Source organism: Theropithecus gelada, chromosome 6, assembly GCF_003255815.1.
Source record: "Theropithecus gelada isolate Dixy chromosome 6, Tgel_1.0, whole genome shotgun sequence".
Taxonomy (NCBI): Eukaryota; Metazoa; Chordata; class Mammalia; order Primates; family Cercopithecidae; genus Theropithecus; species Theropithecus gelada.
In genome coordinates, this window is record NC_037673.1 from 103,698,774 (window position 1) to 103,717,562 (window position 18,789).

Genomic DNA, 18,789 nt, shown 5'->3' on the forward strand with positions numbered 1-18,789 from the left:
CTCCATTGGCGCCATTGGTGTGCAGAAACACAGAGGAGAACTCTAATGGGTTTTATTAGTGGTTAGCAGATTTGGTTAAGGTAGGGAGAAAAGTGACAGGGCCAAATTAATTTTGTTCTTTAATGCTTTGCTGGCACAGATGATCATAGACTGCCACGAGATGGTGTATCTTCTTCTCCATTCCCTAATCATAGTTTTTCTGTTTCCTGTTTCTATTCTTATTTTTCACCTTTATTTGTCTTGTTACTTTCTGTTTCCCTAAGTACTTGAACAGTCTTATCTTCAACTCACCCTTTTCTCCCACTGCAAATCTTTCTGCATCCTTGTGCTGGAGTAGATGGTTAATAAATCCATTCCAAATACTGAGTGTCCTACGGAGGCATTAGTTTTCCATTGCAGAGGTGTGTAGAAAGTATAATTACTAACATCTTTATATAAAAAATAATCTTAATTTTAAATTTAGTTGAGGAAAAAGCACAAAGGCAAAGCATTCTCTAATTTGAGTTGTTTTTTTTTTTTCCTTTCTTTCTAATTTTCTTTCAAAATTGAATAGCAGGCAATACAATTTTTTTTTTTCTCATTGGGAAATTCCACTATCACAGCACGGGTTAATATAATGATATTGATGATAAGAATAATCAGTAACAGATCATTTTATATATAATAGACATTATTCTAAGTGCTTTACATATGTTAACTCATTTACATGCTCATAATTCTACAAGATAGGTACTAGTATCCTCATTTTGCAAATGAGGAAACAAGCACTGAGAGGAAACAAGCACTGTGCCCATGGTGACACAACTAGTAAGTGCAAAACCCAGATCTGAACCTGAACTCTGGCTCCGCAGACTATACCCTTGCTACTAATTTCTTTTCTTTGCTACTCAAATCTTCCTTTGAATCTTGATGGTAACTTAAAATCTGGAGATGGATGGCATCATACAAAATCTGAAAACTGAATAGCTACTTTACATTTCCATCCAACTAAACCAACAAGCAGGCTTTTCTGTGCAAGCCTTTACTTGTGCTTTGTGTGTGGTTTGGAACTGTCTTCCATCCTCACAGAGCCTCTCGTATTTGGCTCTGAGCTGCTTTAAGTCTGAGGAAGCCAGACAGCAAGGCTGGGTCCAGCATCTCCCTGGGCTGTGCTGCAGCAGGCTCTGACCAGACGGCATCATGCTGGAGCCAATGGGTTCTCAGAGTGGCTCTCTGGTTAGAGAAAGGATTCAGAGGCAGCCCAGGGAAAGGGCTAAAACCCTTAGGGATACAGCTAATCTGTACAGTGTCTCTATTTAATTTTGGACTAATTTGCATTTGGGTAGAAAATAACCCATTTCTTAACTAAAAATCAGCAAAATGCTGGTCAGCAAATATGTCGGGAATAATATTCTCCTGTAGTAACTGTAACATACAACTTCTACAGTGTATCTCTGAAGATGGAGCCGATCTTAACCATCTAAAGATTACAGATTAGAAATACGGCAATTTCTGAGAATCGTTGTGGACACATATGCATGAATGCTTACATTTTGGTAGCTTTAGTCAGACAGCATTCACGTGGCAGCTTCTGCTGGAAGCTAAGGAGTTCTGCTGTCATCGATTCCTGTTTCTAGAGCACTCTGCCTATGGTGGACCCTTTAACTTGTCTTAAAAGAAGTCATTTTAAAGTGGCAGGGTTAGCAGCAGCATTAGGTTGGTTAGTAGAAAGATTTGTGGGAGACTTGCAAGCCCTGGGTCTCAGTGCTGTTGCTTAGTTACAAAGTAAGTCGCTTCCGGGCTGGGCTGAGAATATATAACAACATTTCTCTAAACATAACTAACTGGCAAAGGTCTAGTATAAGCTGGAATTCTAAAGTGTTTGGAGAAAAGAATTAGTCAATTAACAAAAAATGACAAAGGACACAAGGGCTTTGGGCCATACTTCATTTGCCCCCAGATTTGCTACATTTAGAAAATGCATGCCCTTTGAATGGCAAGTCTATTTAGTTTCACATTATTTTGCTAGATTTGTTCCTAATCACCATTTACAAAAGTAGCACACATGTGTAAATCAGTACAAGATGGCGGCACTTTCTGAGCAAGTGTCCGAACTGGACCTTTTCTAAGGAAGCAGTCCCCGTGGCCAGAGAACGCCCCCTGGGTTGTGCCAGTAGCACTGGATACAGACTCCAAAGACCCAGCGTGAAGTCTTGCCAGAGTATCCCTGGGCCACTGACTGGTCTTTCTGAGCCTCCATTTTCTCCACTTCACAATGCAAATAACTATTTCTTAGACTTGTTATAGGAAAAACATGGAATAAATGAAGAAGAAAACATCTATGGAGTGCCTGGTGTCTAGCGTAGGTTTTTTTTTGGGTTTTTGTTTGTTTGTTTGGGACACGGTCTTGCTCTGTCACCCAGGCTGGGGTGGTGTGGCGCAATCACGGCTCACTGCAACCTCGGCCTCTTGAGCTCAGGGATCCTCCCACCTTAGCTTCCCTAGTAGCTGGGACTACAGGTGTGTGGCATGATGCCTGGCTATTTTTTTTTTTTTTTTTGGTAGAGACAGAGTGTTTTGCCTTGTTGCCCAGGCTGGTCTCAAACTCCTGGGCTCAAGTGATCCTTCTGCCTTGGCCTCCCAATATGCTGGGATTACAGGTGTCAGTATAGATTTTTATTATCTGTTTTCTCAGTCTTCAAAGGGTCCCACATTAAATGCTGCACCATTTCCTAAACTCATGCTCACATCGCTGGTCAGCTCCACAGGCCTTCCGCCAGGACCTCTGGAATCACTTCTTATCACGTGCTAGGAGTGGCATCTGATGTACGGGGAGATGCAAATTCCCACATACTCCCTCACTGGCCCTTTCTTGTTCCCGAGTGGCCAGAATACATAGATGTTCAGTACCAAAATTACACACTTGTGAAAAACCAATTTGGCACTGTTCTTTCCACCTTTACTGTTGCTGGAAACTTGAAACACAGAATATAATTTTACGGCTAGACCCTGAAAATTGCAGTTTGTCATGTAACCTTTTACATTTTGGTCCATGGACTTATAAATAGGATGCCAAACTCTAAGTTGACTATATATATATGATTACTTTTTCTTTCTGCTTAAGCACAGAATTATTAAGTGGGGAAATGCAAAGATAATCCCAGATTAGTTTACAAAAGCAGGCAAACAATGCATAGCTATAATTGTGTATATATATAAAATGTATATATAATATAGAATATATGGGGGTGGGGATAGAGAAGGAGAGGATACGACATCAAGCTATTAACTATACTGATATGTAGAAAGCAAACAACTTGATAGTCAACTCTTACTTTATCACATCTCATCAGCCCCAAATATCTCAGAGACTTGCTGCTCTGTGCAATCAGGGTGGCTCCTTGGTCTGTAATTTCCTTACACCATCCAACATCCACAGTCTCTATTGTCATGCTGTACCGCCCAATGGCTATCAGTGCTGCAAGAAGGGACAGAGAGAAAGCATTAACGTTAGCAGTGTAAGGGAGCTCTATCTTATTATGACTATTCATCTCATTTCCTCACTAAATTTGTTCCTGAAATTTTGTGTGTAAATGAATGTTTTATAAACTAAATTAAATTTGAAATGCTTTAGGAAAGCTTCCCTATGACAAACCCTTTTGCAAAGTGAATAATCATTCCATAATTTCCCTTTCATTGGACACAACCTTTTATCAGTTTTATTCATTACAAGGTTACCTGTGCTTTCAAACATGCAGCTCTGCAGAAGGAATACATTAAAATGAATTACAGATACAACGTTTAAGAAAACCCAAGTAATAATTTTACCCAAGATAACTTTAATTTTTTTTTTCAAGAAAAACCCATGTAAACACCGTTTTGAGGAGTGTTATACTGCATGTGAATGTCTTTACCAATTGGCATAATTTTTTCCATCTGCTCATGACCTATAAAATGTAAAAGTATAAAATATTTTTCACATTAGTACTTCTTGGGACTGTTAGGAATTAAGAGTACATCATACATACAGCTGATTTTAACTGGTGCCATGCTAGAGTTCAGTAAAGGGAATGCATTTGTTATGGTGAATTTCCTCATCCTATCAGAAGTCTTCCTTCTATTAACATATAAAATGAAGCCTGTCATCTGTAAACCATGAGAGTATCTGTAGTCTTCTTAGCTGTTTAGCATTGCACCACCACTAAAGTGCAGACTCTTATCCCACAATCTATGACGTGCACTACTAATCACTGCAAAGCCCCACAGCCCATTACCCCATCAGAGTGACCAGTTGGTGAATGTGGCTCTTTTCTACCGACTTTGATAGATGTGCCCACCTCTATATTTATGGAGCAGAAAAACAAATTTCAGTACTCCAGCACCAGTTTATGGTGCATTGGTTTGTGAATGAAAACCCTGAAAACAGTGCCACAAATATCAAAAAGAAAAGAGAAATGGTTTTCTGATAATTTCCTCCTTCTAAGATAGCATAAGTTGATTTCTGTGACAATAAAGGTGAATGATAGTTCCCAAAATGTGTTGACTAGATGGATAGAGTTAAGCACTCATGTTAACAAATGTTTACTCCTACAGCTCACAGAAGAGAATATTTGGAAAAGTCTGTCTTTGCTAATTACCTCAGTCTTTTTTTTTTTTTATTTTTTACTAGAAAACTCATGTCTGTACATTCCAGTAGGAAAGCACTCCCAAGGAGCCAGATATTTAATGTTTATACAAATAGCAATCATGATCCCAGTATTTTCCAGTGAAAATACAATAGAGATAATTTTTTTTTTAAAGTTCTTTATGTACCAGTTTGTTAATGTTTTCATCTTTGTGCATGCTGTTTTGATATTTAAAGTTTTCCAAGGGATTTGGGGATTTGCCAACTACTAAAAGTTTGCAGAAATGGTCTGAATACTATCTTTGTGTAGAAGGAGCAACATCCCAGGTTAATTTTGGTGTCTCTGACCTAAGAAAATTGTTCTCTCTGGTACCATCATAACTTTCATTGCTTATGATATCCTGAAGATCTGCTAAGAAAAATGAAGTAGGGGATACATAAAATAAATCCCTTTTAATAAAAAGTGCTCAAACTATAATTTCCAAAGATGACAAAGCACCACTTGCAGGATGGCCTGAGGTTGGTAGATTTTGTGAAGTTGTTTCATTGAGGTGTGAGGCTAGAACACGAAAGCCCTGTACTATCCAGAAAAGCCCTGACTGTCACAGCCTGCTTTATAAGCAGATAAAGCGTCAATAGCTATTGATTCTGGGTGGTAAAATTACTGATGTTTGGAGGCTTTTCTTCTGACTTAGCACTATTTACTGAAGTTAGAATGAAACTTTATTATTTCTTTTTTTTTTTTTTTGAGAGGGAGTCTCGCTCTGTTGCCCAGGCTGGAGTGCAGTAGCCGGATCTCAGCTCACTGCAAGCTCCGCCTCCCAGGTTCACGCCATTCTCCTGCCTCAGCCTCGCGAGTAGCTGGGACTACAGGCGCCCGCCACCGCGCCCGGCTAGTTTTTTGTATTTTTTAGTAGAGACGGGGTTTCACTGTGTTAGCCAGGAGGAGAAACTTTATTATTTCTTAACTCATTCATTTATTTAATAACCACCTCATGAGCTCTAGAACATTTTTGCCAACATTTATTGACTACACTCCATGTGCCAGGCCCTTGGCTAAGAATTTCAGGTGCATTATCTGATTTATTACTAACTGCAACCCTGTTAAGTCTTACTGTTATTTCCACTTTAATAATCAGGAAATGGAGTCACAGAGAGATTGAATAACTTTCCTAGTGTCACAAGATAGTAAGTTGGGGAGTGGATTTTAAGTTGGAAGCCAGCTCCCAGCAGAACCATGGGGCAAGGCAACTGGAAGTTCTCACAGGCCATGCCACCAGTGGTGGAAGTGCAGTGTGACATGCTGGGCCTATGCTGGTTACTAGGAATATAAGATTCATGGAGCTCAGAGGCCAGGTGAGTGGAAGTGGGGGGTGGGGGTGAGGTGGGGTAGAAATGAGGAACAGCTCAGTAAACAGTCACAATCCAAGGCTCACCCCCTCTCTCTTCCCTTTTCCAACTCCTTACCTTTCAGATCTCAGGTCAAAAGTCAACTTCTCAGAACTGATCACCCTAGCATTTTATTGCTATTGGGAATGTTATTATTTGTTTATTTCTTTGTGGCTCACTCCCTCAGTAGAATGACAGCTCCTATTCACTGCTGTGTGCCCAGCACCCAACACACGCCTCATACAGAGGAGGTTCTTAAAAATATCCATTGAATACAGCAACGACTATAACAAAGGCATGCTAAGGGGGCATAACAGCCCCCTCATGCTTCAGGGAAATGGGGATATGTCAGAAGCCCTCGCAGAACAGTTGAGTTAGGTCTTGAAGGATGAGTAAGGGTTTTCCAGATAAACAAAGAAACAAGGATAGGTATGTTGGGCAAAGGAAACAGCATGTGTGAAAGTAGAGAGATGAGAAAGGACAAGTGAGCTGCAGGTATTCTACGTGGCTGAAGTAAAAACAAGTACAAGAAAGTGGGAAGACTCATTTCAGAGAGATTTATTCAGTGATTAATGTGGGTGGTATAACACACACAGAGTAACAAAACCAAGCAGAGTCCTTAATGTCATGAAGTTTATAGTCTAGCAGAAGAGACAGATGTGAAACAAATAAACATAAAAGTAAACATAACTCTAAATTGTGACAAGTGCTCTGAAGGAAATGGACTGACCACTGTAGGATAGAATAACATTTAGCTGGGGGCTTCAGGGAGGGTCTCTCTGATAAAGTTACTCTTAATTCTTCCAACAGCTCTGCAGAACGATAACCATTTCAGAGGTAAGAAAACAGAGGTTCAATAGCTCACCAAGGCCCGAAATCTAATAAAGTGGCAGAACTGGCGTGCAAACTAAGGCTGGTCGTTTGGCCAGTGCTTATTCTGTTACAGCAGCAGCACTTAGGGTGGGAGTAGGGCCCTGCACATGGTCAGAATGGATCTGGCCTGAGGCAATCTTCTGATTCCAAAATATACAGCACGTAATTTGCCTCTCTCTGACTATATCATGTCCTTGGACAGTTTTTCATTGTTGTTTCACAGGTAGCTATAAAACCTGTAGTGTGGTCTAGTCTCAAGTTCGGTTCTAGCCCTACTACCTAGCAGATATTTGACATCGGGATCACATTTCACTTTTCTGAGTCTCAGCGTCCTTACCTGGACAATGGGGAGGTTGACTGTATGCCCTGTCTACTTCATGAGGTTGGTTTGTGGCTCAAGTGAGATAACAGATGTAAGGGACTTTGCACTACATAAATGTCGTAATTTATTTGATATTTCCCCAATCCATCCTACAGTTGAGTAGTTGCTATAAAATGAAGAGACTTGAAAGAATTTTGAAAAATAAAAAACTCTGGGCAAATGATAGCATTATATAAATACTTAGTCATTATGTCACTGCTAGAGTTCTTGAACTGCCTACTCTCTATCAGTGATCATAAAATTCTAGTCTGCACCTGGGATGATAGGGCTGTAAATGTAATGTATCATTACTACCTTCATTAGAGGCTGTTGACACATTACAATGGTATTTATTGAACCTTGAAAAGGGATAAATTATGCAAGACTAATTCCTAACTCCAATGCAATTTTAATATACTTTTTAATGTGCTAAGTGCAACTAATGAAGAAAGTTAAATTTTAAAAAAGGTACACAAATTAAAAGCTGTAGTTCAGTAACTTGTGTGTTGATGAAGGATATACATTAACCCCCAATAGTCATCCCCATAGGCATACAAATGACAGAGTGATTAAAAGACTTAAGCACACATGCACTTAATTTTGACCAAGAAATTCCATTTCTAGGATTCTACTCAGACAATATACCCCTAATAGTACAAAATTACTTCAATATATACAAGTTTATTTATTGGAGCACTGATTGTAATTGCAAAATAATGGTAACAGCCTAAATATCCATAAATAGGAGAGTGGTCGAATAACTATGCTATATCCACACAACTGAAAAATACTATGCCACTCTAAAAATATGAATAAGGAAAATCCCTAGGAATTAATTTGGAATGATTTTCAAATCATTAAGTAAAACAAAAGCAGAGGTCAAAAGAGTTTATATGATGTGCTACCACCCTTCATAAAAGCATAAGGGAATATAATAAAATACGTATTAATCTGCTCATCTGTGCACAAGTAACAGGAGAAGCATAAACCAGAAACCACAAAATACTGTGTGACTATAAAGGTTGGTAAAAAATAAAGAAGCAGGCATGAGATGTGGGGGTGGGGTTGTGAGGAAGAAGAGATAGAAGAGATACTTCTTGTAATAGCTCTTTTCATATAACTTCAACTCTCTGAACCATAGCAATGCTTTACACACTTCTCAAAGTAAAAAAAAAAAAATGTGTAAGAATCCAAAGAGGAATACAAACAGTAACAAATGAACTCAAATAAACAGCATAACCCAGATGAATAATACAACTATGGCAAAGGGGATAGGAATTAAAAATGAATTTAAGTCACTTTGGAAACATGATCTTGACTGTATATTACAAGAGGAAAACCAAAAAGAATTGTGAGCAAACAAATACTATACTCTAGTAAGTAAATTTATTTGTCACAGGAGTATGAGTTAGGAATTTAGTAACTACTCTGTGTAATCTAGGATTGCAAATAATGACAGCTAGTGTTTTCACTCTTAGAGAAAGAAGTTACAAATAAGAAAATAGGAGAGGCACACACGTACACAGATACATAGGTAGCTATAGAAGTAATAAGTATTGTGTATGTGTATTCCTGGATTAGTGTACATATATATATTTCCTAGCTCTTTCTGCTGGGAGGGACTGGGGGCAATGGCACCCTAGCAGCACTCAGATCTTTATTTCCAAATATCATTCTCCAATGAAAGGAATCAGAGCTTTGTAGAGAAATGGCTGATTTAGTGGAGCAGGGAAGGTACAAGATGAGTCTGGAACATCTAGTGATGTCAGAAAAAGAAGAGCTTTTAAAAGAATGGGGGCATTTCAAAAGGACACAGGATCCAATCAGAAGCTGCTGCCAGTGACCAAAGCTGGAACAATCTGAGCATCAAAATAAATAATGATAGTATGTATTATAGTTCATAAAATAAGTATCCACAAGTCCATACTGATACAAATAGTCAGATAAATATAAACATATTAACATCACATGTACTCCCTGATCAATTCTACAATATTATTGCCAAGATGAATAATTTCAATGTACTTATAAGAAAACACCACACAAATCCAAAATGAAAAGCATTCTATGAATTAATTAACTAGCACTCATCAAAAAGGCCAAAGTAATGAAATAAAAAAAAAAAGGACAAGGAACTGTTGCAAACTGGAGGAAACTAGGATGACGTGACAATTAAACACGATGTGGGGTTCTGGGTTGGATCCTGGAAGAGACAAATCAGGAAAAACTAGTTAAATTTAAATAAGACTTGTAGTTCACTTAATTGTTTCATGTTAATTTCATGGCTTTGATAAGTGTATTGTGGTTATAGAGGTTGTTAAAGTTAGAGGTAGCTAGGTGAAGAGTTATATGTAAACTCTACTATTTTTGCAACTTTTCTGTAATTCGAAAATGATTTCAAAACAAGGAGTAAAAAAAGTATGGACAAGCTAACAATAGATAACAAGTGAATGAATTAAGTAGAGGACTAACATTTTCTAAGTGTGACAACATTTTCACAATGGAACATCGGATATATAAATGTGAGGACTAAAAATACATTTCCTCCTCATAGAAGGAAGATTAGTCATACAAGTGCATTAACAAGCGACCTGCATGTGCCACTTTGTCCTTTCCAGTTCTATCTTCTGCTATGGATCTATGTACCTGTAATAAAATCAGAAGAAAAGCCCTAGTGCTTGAAAGAATTAGGGTTAAAATTTAACAGTAGGATTAACATCTTTCATGTAATACTTCGATAAAAGCCATTTGCAAAGAAATTTCTTGGCACGGTTACAAAGAGATAAATATGAAACGTGCTCTTCTTTGTAGAAGACACAGAAGCTCCAAAAACAAAGAAATGACACTTTCAGAATCATTTATTGCGTTGATGGTCCCTGCGAAGGCTCCCTCCACCCCGCAGGGACTACAGGGATGACTCCTAACTCAGGCTGCTCAGGAGAATCACAGGTGCCTATTCAAAGTACAGACACCTGAGTCCCACCCCTGGAGAATCTGATTCAGGAGAAGCTACAAAAGTTTCTGTGATCCTGATGTGCAGCTAGGGCTGAGAACCACTGAAAGAATAACCTACAGCTTGGGCAAAGTCAGTCAAGTGAAAACAAAAGAGCTTCCTTTTAAGGATATAAATAGCTAATGTGTTCTGACACTTTAAAACAATTTGGTCTCTCAAACGGTAGTTACTTTTGTATATAATCCAATACTTTTAAATCTCTTTACTTCTAATTTATGTCCTTTCCATCCACTTTTGTGCATTATTATATTCTTCCTATTTTCTATAGTAAACTGCACACTGACCACACTCTAAAACATTTTTTCAAGATCGTTCTTTTTTTGCAACATTTTGTAAACATTTTCCTTTTCTTCATTGTACTTATTTTATATTTCTAATGTAGCGCTTACCAGAATTTGTTTCATGTTAAAATTATTTGTCAACATGTCTGTCTTCCCCATTAGATTGTAAAATCTTTGAAGCAGTGAATACAGAGTGTGTTTTATCTAGGACCTCTGAATGTCTGAAAATCAAGTGTCACTCATTTTTCATAGTTTTAATTAACTTTCTGGAAGCATAACTAACTGTAGAAAGTTGTACATGTCTGAAGGTACACCTTGATGAATTTTAGCAAAGTTCACACAGCTGTGTGACAGTTTCTAGGCTGAAAAACAGAGCAACTCCAGCACACCTGCGGTCTTTCATCCCCACTTCAGTCACTTCTACTCTCCCAACAAGGATAATCATGATCTTGACTTCCAATCACACACATTACCATTCCTGTTTTGAACTTGATATAGAGTCAAACACCAAACATTCTTCTGGGTTTTTAGCTGCCCATTACGCATGTGAGATCCATCCACGTTGTTATGTATACTGGTAGTGTTGTTCATTTCTCAATGCTGTATAATATTTCATTCTGCTGATAGACATCTGGGTGGATTCCACCTTGGGGTTATTACAGATAATGCTGCTGTGAACATGCGCATACATGTCTTTGTGTGGATATATGTTTTCATTTCACTTGGGTAATTACCTATGAGTGGAATTTGTGGGTCACATGGTAAGTGTATGTTTAACTTTATAAAAAACTGCTAAAGTGTTTTCCCAAAGTGGCTGTACCATTTCACATTGCCACCAGTATGTATGCAAGGTTCCAGTTTCCCTTGCATTCTTGGTACTTGATAATGTGTCTCTCTTGGATTACAGCCGTTCCAGTGAGTAGGTAGTAGTACCTTCTCGTGGGTTTTAATTTCCATTTCCCTAAAGATTAATGGTATTGTATTACCTTTATCATGGTGTCATACTTTAAAATAATTCTAGCAGAGTGCCTCTACCCTTGTAATACTTAGTAGATATCTATTAAATTAAATTAATGATGGGAAGGCACATAATTTTTCTGTTATTAGACTACAGCAAAGAATAGCTTTCTAAACACCAGATAATTTCCCATGTAATCTGAAGACATGAAGCTTAAGTAAATTCAGGGAAAAATAAGGTTATAGAAAATGTTGCAAATGCTCAATTGTTTGTGAAAATTTCAAAGATGGTGGAGTATTTTTATTTAGAAACTTGGAATCTCTGAAAATCAAGTGGAAAAATACAAATAATAAAAATGATTGCCCATCAATGGTGGATAACATTAGAGACTAAAAATTTGAATTGTGCTAGCATTTTCAAGCAGCTGCATGCAGGGGCATTCATTTTACATAACTCTGCTTATTGAATTCAGAATAGCAACACTCAGGTATTGTCTGACTCACAAAGGGAGCAAGCTGGCTGTGGCCCCTGACCTTTCTGGGTAGAGGCTCTCCTGCCCTGTAACTCCTGAAACAGTAATGCAAGACTTATTTATAGGTTGCATCTGCTTTCCTTCCTATGAGATGAACAAGTTGGTGAAAAAGTCAGTTCAAGTGAAGAATTTTTTAAACAAATGTGTTTTAAGCATCAGCAGCAAGGATAAGCATTTACCCATTGTCCCTTATTTATTTTTATTTTGAAAACAGAAAGACACAAATTTGATTGAGTATGTAGAAATGATTCCTATTATGTGACTTCCAAAAATGTCATAAACAAGGGGCATATTTAGAACCTATATTTAACAGGAACCTGATCCACTGCTCTGGTTTTCAGTGGTGCTGTATTTGGTGGGAACCAACCCTTTGAGTAGAATGTTAGGTTCCCCTGACAATCCCCTATTAAATTTTAAAATTAAAGATGAGGAAGAAAAAGAACCTTACAACTCTAACATTAGCTGAGAACCTAAAGTCCCTGGTTCAATGATTCTTTTTTATTCCAGCCTGCATAAATACATATATTACTCATCAAAGAATTATGCATCCTTTTCAAAATCCTGACATTACATTAGATTTCCTCACTTGATGAGAAATGAATTCTGAGTTTAAATATGTTAGTTTGCAGAGATAGAAAAGTACATTAGTGTCTCTGTCATATATCTGCCTTGTCCAGCTCTCTAAACTGAGTTTTTCAGATCACTGTAAAGACAGAGTATCAGTTTTAAGCAGGTCTCAGATTAAAAAAAAATTGAAGCTGGGCATGGCGGTTCATGCCTGCAATCCCTGTACTTTGTGGGGCCAAGGCAGGCAGATTGCTTGAGGCCCGTAGTTCGAGACCAGCCTGGGCAACATGGCAAAACTTCATCTCTACAAAAAATAAAAAAGAAATAAGCTGGGTATGGTGATGTACACCTGTGGTCCCAACTATTGGGGAGGCTGAGGCAGGAGGATTGCTTGGGCCTGGGACGTGGAGGTTGCATTGAGCCAAGATCACGCCACTATACTCCAGCCTGGGAGACAGAGCAAGACTTTGTCTTAAGAAAAAAAAAAAAAAAATTGTCTGACCTAGTGTGCATCAGAGTAGGATGTGATTTCAGTGAACGCCACTTAAAAGACACCAAGGTTGGTGAAAACACACATGTTGTCAGACTGACCAATAAACATTGTAAAAGTATTCTGATAGTGAAGCAAAGGAAACTGGAGGAAAAGGGAAGAACATGGGGGATAATGGCAGAGTGAATAGATTATCTTTTCTTTTATTCGACAAATACAAATTGAGTACCCACTATGTGTCAGGTGAATGTTTCAGTGGTTGGGGATAAAAAGATCAAATTCCTGGTCTTGGGGAACTTGTATTCTGGATACAAATAAATAAGTAGAATATATACTTTGTCAGATGGCAATAATTCTTTGGAGAAAAATAAAGCAGGGACCAGGATGAGAGTGTTGAGGTTTTAATGAAGTCTGCTAGAGAAGGCCTCACAAAGAAAGTGACATTTGACCAAAACCTGAAGTGCTGGGGTAGTAAGCCATAAAGATATCTGCGGGAAAGGTTTTCCATGCAGAGAAAACCCAGTGCCAAGGCCATGAGGTAGGAAGACTGCTGGCTTGTTCCAAAACGATGGAGTGCCATTAAGATGAGATCAGGGAGTTAATGGAAAAGAGGGTGGAAAAATAACCTCGTAGGCCATTTTAAACAATATTGGCTTTCACTCTAAATAAAACGGGAATTGACCGAAATATTTGGGGCACAGGAGTGATATAATTTAAGTTAAAATTTCAACAAATTGCTCCAGCTTCTGGATTGAGAACAGACTGTAAGGAGGTAAGAACAGAAGCAGGAAGACCAATAAGGAGGCCATTGCAATTATCCAAGCAAGAAGTGATAATGGATTGGCCTAGGGCTGCATAATAGAGATGGAGAGAAGGGGTTGAATTTTGAATCGATTTTAAAGATAGGACCAACAGCATATGCTCATAGATTGAATGTGGAGTGAGAAAAAGAGGACTCAAGGATGTAAAAAGAAAAAAAAATTTCTTGGCTCTTAGATTTTGAAGGAAATTTCTTACATGGAATTTTACATAGTTGCTCTTTGTGTCCTTGTATGTCTAAGTGTCCTTGGATTGGTAGGAATACACTGATTTCTTCTACTGGATGTAAACTCCACTGAGGGGGCAAAGACCACTCTTATTAATCTTTGCATCATCATTGTCTAGATGAGTCTTTCTTATTATTCAATATCTATTTGTTTAAATAGAGATACTGTTTAACTTACAATGGGGTTATGTCCCAATAAACCCATCGTAAGTTTAAAATATCGTAAGTTGAAAGTGCATCTAATATACCTAACCTACAGAACATCATAACTTAGCCTAGCCCATCTTAAATGTGCTCAGACACTTACATCAGCCTACAGTTGGGCAAAATCATCTAACACAAAGCCCATTTTATAATAAAGTTATTGAATATCTCATATAATTTATTGAATACTATACTGAAAGGAAAAAACAAAATGGTTGGTTGAGAACTCTAAGTACCATCTCTACTGAATGTGTATTGCTTTGACACCATCATAAAATTGAAAAATCATAACTCAAACTAACGTAAGCTAGGGACTGTGTATGTGTACATATTAGTTATCACAATTATAAGCACTTAGGGGAAAAATCAGAAAGGGGTCTTGTTCATTGGTCTAGAGTTCACACTTATTCTTTTATTCGAAAAGTATTTATTGGGTAGCTACAAATATGTCAATCACTGTGATGACTGTGTCACTGAAATGTCTTTGCTAGGGGGAGATTACAGGTAATACATATTTTTCCTTACATGTTTGTGTATTTAAAATTTTTCAACATTATGCTTGCTTTATTTTTACAAAGTAAAAAGAAAAACATTTTTAAAAGGCTTCTACTGAATAGATCACTTAATTTTCCCAGAGTAAAACTAAGAACTTGACATTTCCTACAGTGAGTTTTCTCTCTAATTCAGTGCTCCCCAAGGCAAACAAACCTATTTACTGGTGCCAAAATCCAACACCTAAAATCATGTAAAATTATGTGGGGAAAAAAAGTATACAGCTATTTACAAACTAAAACTAAACACGGAAGATGTAGCACAATTGTTTCTCCCTAACTGCAACCAGTACGGTTGGAACTCAGAGGCAGTTGTCTGGAATGTGGATTAGCGTAGATATTTGCAATGATTTTTGCTATGGGCATTTCTTCCATAAGAAAGGCAAAGGAAATAAAAACATGAAATTTAAAACATTTCCAGTTTTGATAGTTTAGTAGAGAACTAGATTAGAATACAGCAAATAATAATTTTCTATATTGTTTTTTATTTTCTCTATTATCTTCTCATCAATGGCTCCTTCCATTCCCAGTTTGCTGTCTCATATACCTGTCTATCTCTCAAGTCCAGCAATTATTTCAATCCAAAACTCCAGCAATGGGACTTGCGGGTATCATTGTCAGGGTTAGGAACTAATGAAAAAGTAGGGGACACAATCAAAGGAATGGGAAGTAGGAAAAGAAAGCACAAGAGGGAGTAACAAAACAGGGAGGGAAAGGAAACATTGAGAGAAAAAAGTTGAGGTGCATAGAATAAGCAGGATGGATGATACAGAAGGGAGAGGCCTGGTTCTGGTTCTGCTCATCTGGGAGCTTAAACCATGCACACAAGCACACTGCTCACATGTGCACACACACACATATATATACACCAATATACACACACATTTATCCCTAGGCCCTAACCCACAGGCAGATTTAGCATGAAGCTAATGAAGGCTGAGCTTCAGGGTTTATCACTTACATGGACCTATACCTTAGAAGGCCTTAGAAGTGTGTTCACATGGTAATATGTTTTGGAAAGTCTGTAGAAACAAGATAGTGTTGTATTCTTTTTCTTACAGAGAGCTTTCATATTGTATATAATCCTCAGGCACTACAAAATCCTGAATCTGTCCCTGACCCAACCAACAATATTCTGATTCCAGTGGGTTTGAGGATAAATGCTGTCTTTTTTTTTTTTTTTTTCCTTAAATGTCACCAAGTGATTTTGATACATAGCTAGCTTTGGAAATCACTGACGAAGGACTACAGACTGATCAGTTTAATGAGTCTCTGACACCTAGGTGGTATTTCTTTCTGGAGTTTTGCCACCATTGATTGCGACATAAACCATATAACACTATGCAGTTTGGAAAAAGCCGACAATTGGCAACATTCACTTCCACATTGCAGTGATGAATCACATAACCCTCTGTGCCGAGTAATTAACTATCCATTTGTATGTACTGGCTCTAGCAATATAGTTCTTTCCAACGAGGAAGGAAGGGAATTTGGACATAACGTTAACAGTTGTTAATACCAAGCAAATAGAGTAAATTGGATTTATTAAAAAGAGTATGTGTGTGGATTTTTCCCTAGGAGTTGATATAATTTGTCTAGCTTTCTAATTATAGCTGGGACAGAAAATGGCTGAACCCAAAGACCTCTCACGGTATCTAATAAACTTTTACTTACAGGGAGAACATTTCTTGGGTAGGAGAATGACAAATAATTTACTAAGCTTTTCCTGAAAGATAGCTAAAGGTGTTTCACCTATATCCAGCTGATGAATTAGCTTTAGCTAATAATCAGTGTCATGAGACAGGGAAGAAGCAGCCTGTAATTACTTTGAAAGGAATGAAGGAACAGATCTGATAAAGAAACTAAATCAGCTAATTCCTCTAGTGGCATACTGAGTGGGAGAGAAGCTTACTTTACTGCAAGTTTTAAAGTGAGGCAAAGATGGGGGACATCAGTGGTTTTTACCTGCCTGGCATCAATTCTCATTTTCTCACAAGAAACTCTCAATTTTCCTTTCCATAGGATGCGGTTTAGGGCATATGATCCAAGATTCCCTGCCTTCTTTAGGCCAGGGGTAGGCATGTGTCCCAAACCTGACTAACCATTCTCAGTTGCAAATAATCTGAATCCTGCCTGCAACGACTTAAGAAGAAAACCATCTGGAGCTGATCCACCCTGGGGGACATTATATATAAATCTCACTCTTACAGATAATTATACATGTGTGGAGATTTATACATAAATCTCATTCAGATATATAATTACACATGCTTTTAAAAATGTATTTGTTTTTACATAAATTTAATCAAAATAGAATTGCAACTATAAGAATCACAGATTTTCAGCTAGTTCTTTACCATAAAATACAATAATTTAAAAAATAATTTACATCAATTGAGACAAAATTTTATGGAACCTTTAATAATTCAGAGTCATTTAAAAAATTCTGCACTTTAAATTCAGATAGAATCTATTAGGAATCAGTTCTAGGAAAGATGAGAAAACTGGCAAGCACTTGTCCCTTTTCCCTCCTCCTCCTTTTATTTTTGTTAGCTATATTATTATTTTTACATTGTCAGGTTTTAATGTTTCTGTCTTCTTTTGTAACCACAATTCTCATGGTTGTTTTCCTCTGGTTCTATACTTAGCATACGATTATCCACAATTTTTTAAAGTTCTTGAGATCTTTATTGTGATTAATCTCTGGTGGCTAGATACCACCTTTAAGCATTTTTTTTTTTTAAAAAAAGAAAGATTCATCATATATTCCCTAAGTTCTTGTACGCTTGAGGAAGACTGGTACCCTCATGCTTGGGGAAGAACAACATGGCTAAATACTGAATTTTGGGATCATCCTTAATTTTACCTTCGAGGCTTTATAGATAGGTGCATCAGTTTGCTGTGAAGAAGCCTAAGTCTAACATGGTTTCTTACCCTTCTTATGTATCTAGCTTTTAATGTCTGAAGCTGTATTCTTCCTTTGTATCCTAGGTCAATATCTTTATCAGGACATGTTTTCACTGTTCTGTAGCAATGTATTTAACTGGAACTTCACAGGCTCTTTTAATTTTTATAGATTCAAAACCCTTTAGACACAAGATCCACAAACGTCACTCCTGTTCTGTTGGTCTCATTTCACTCCCTATCCCCACTTTTCTGCAAATGGTGCTCTCAAATAAAATGCAAGTTAATAGGACTGTAAGTGATCCTATGTGTGTTCCTTTCAGATTGTTTCTTCTTTGATTGACAGGGGTTAGTTATCTGTCAGGAATACGGGAAAGTGATTAATGAGCTAGAGCTGTCTGTGTGTCCAGTGTTGTTACCAAAAATATATTATTTCCTTTATGCAGGCACACTTGTCCTCTCAGGTTTCTATGTTCAAGAGGTTACATGGTATTAATAACAATGATTTAGGTCATTTTTGTGTTGAATTCTGGCACTTTCTCTCTGTCATCCTCTTTTGCCCCCTTCACTTCTGGCAATCTCCTCCTTTTGGAGGCAGGGTGACAGACAATGTAGATGGCTCATCAACATGGTCTGTCCATTGGAACCCTCCTCCCTGACATTTTTGGAATGTGAAACTGGGACTCTTCAAAGACATTCCCACCTCTTCAGGGACTGGTATACTACTGGAGATTCATGACTGTAAAAAAAGAATTGCTGAATATGCCTTTCTGGATGGGGATACTCACCACTTTCATGTTAACCAGAAGTATCCTGCATCATTATTTTGTTTAAGAATTATGAAGTTAAAGAGGGTCAATAATGTTGAGAAATAAATTATGCAAAGAACTATTAAACTTTAGGTTAATTTGACTAATATTTGTTGTATGATTACTTCATGCAAAATAACAAAGGAGATTAAAAAAAAAGATGAATAAAAGAGAGTCCTTGTCTTCACTTTCAGTGTGGCAGGAGAATA

The 18,789-nt window shown here is 37.5% G+C and overlaps 1 protein-coding gene across 1 annotated transcript in view; it reads right to left on the minus strand.

The window, feature by feature from the left end:
* The window catches only part of FBXL17 (F-box and leucine rich repeat protein 17), a 548,560-nt gene that overhangs the window by 20,042 nt on the left and 509,729 nt on the right, over nucleotides 1-18,789 (minus strand). The window contains exon 8 of the mRNA XM_025389005.1: nucleotides 3,315-3,457. Within this exon, the coding sequence (XP_025244790.1) occupies nucleotides 3,315-3,457 (143 nt within the window). The remainder of the gene's footprint in view (nucleotides 1-3,314; nucleotides 3,458-18,789) is intronic.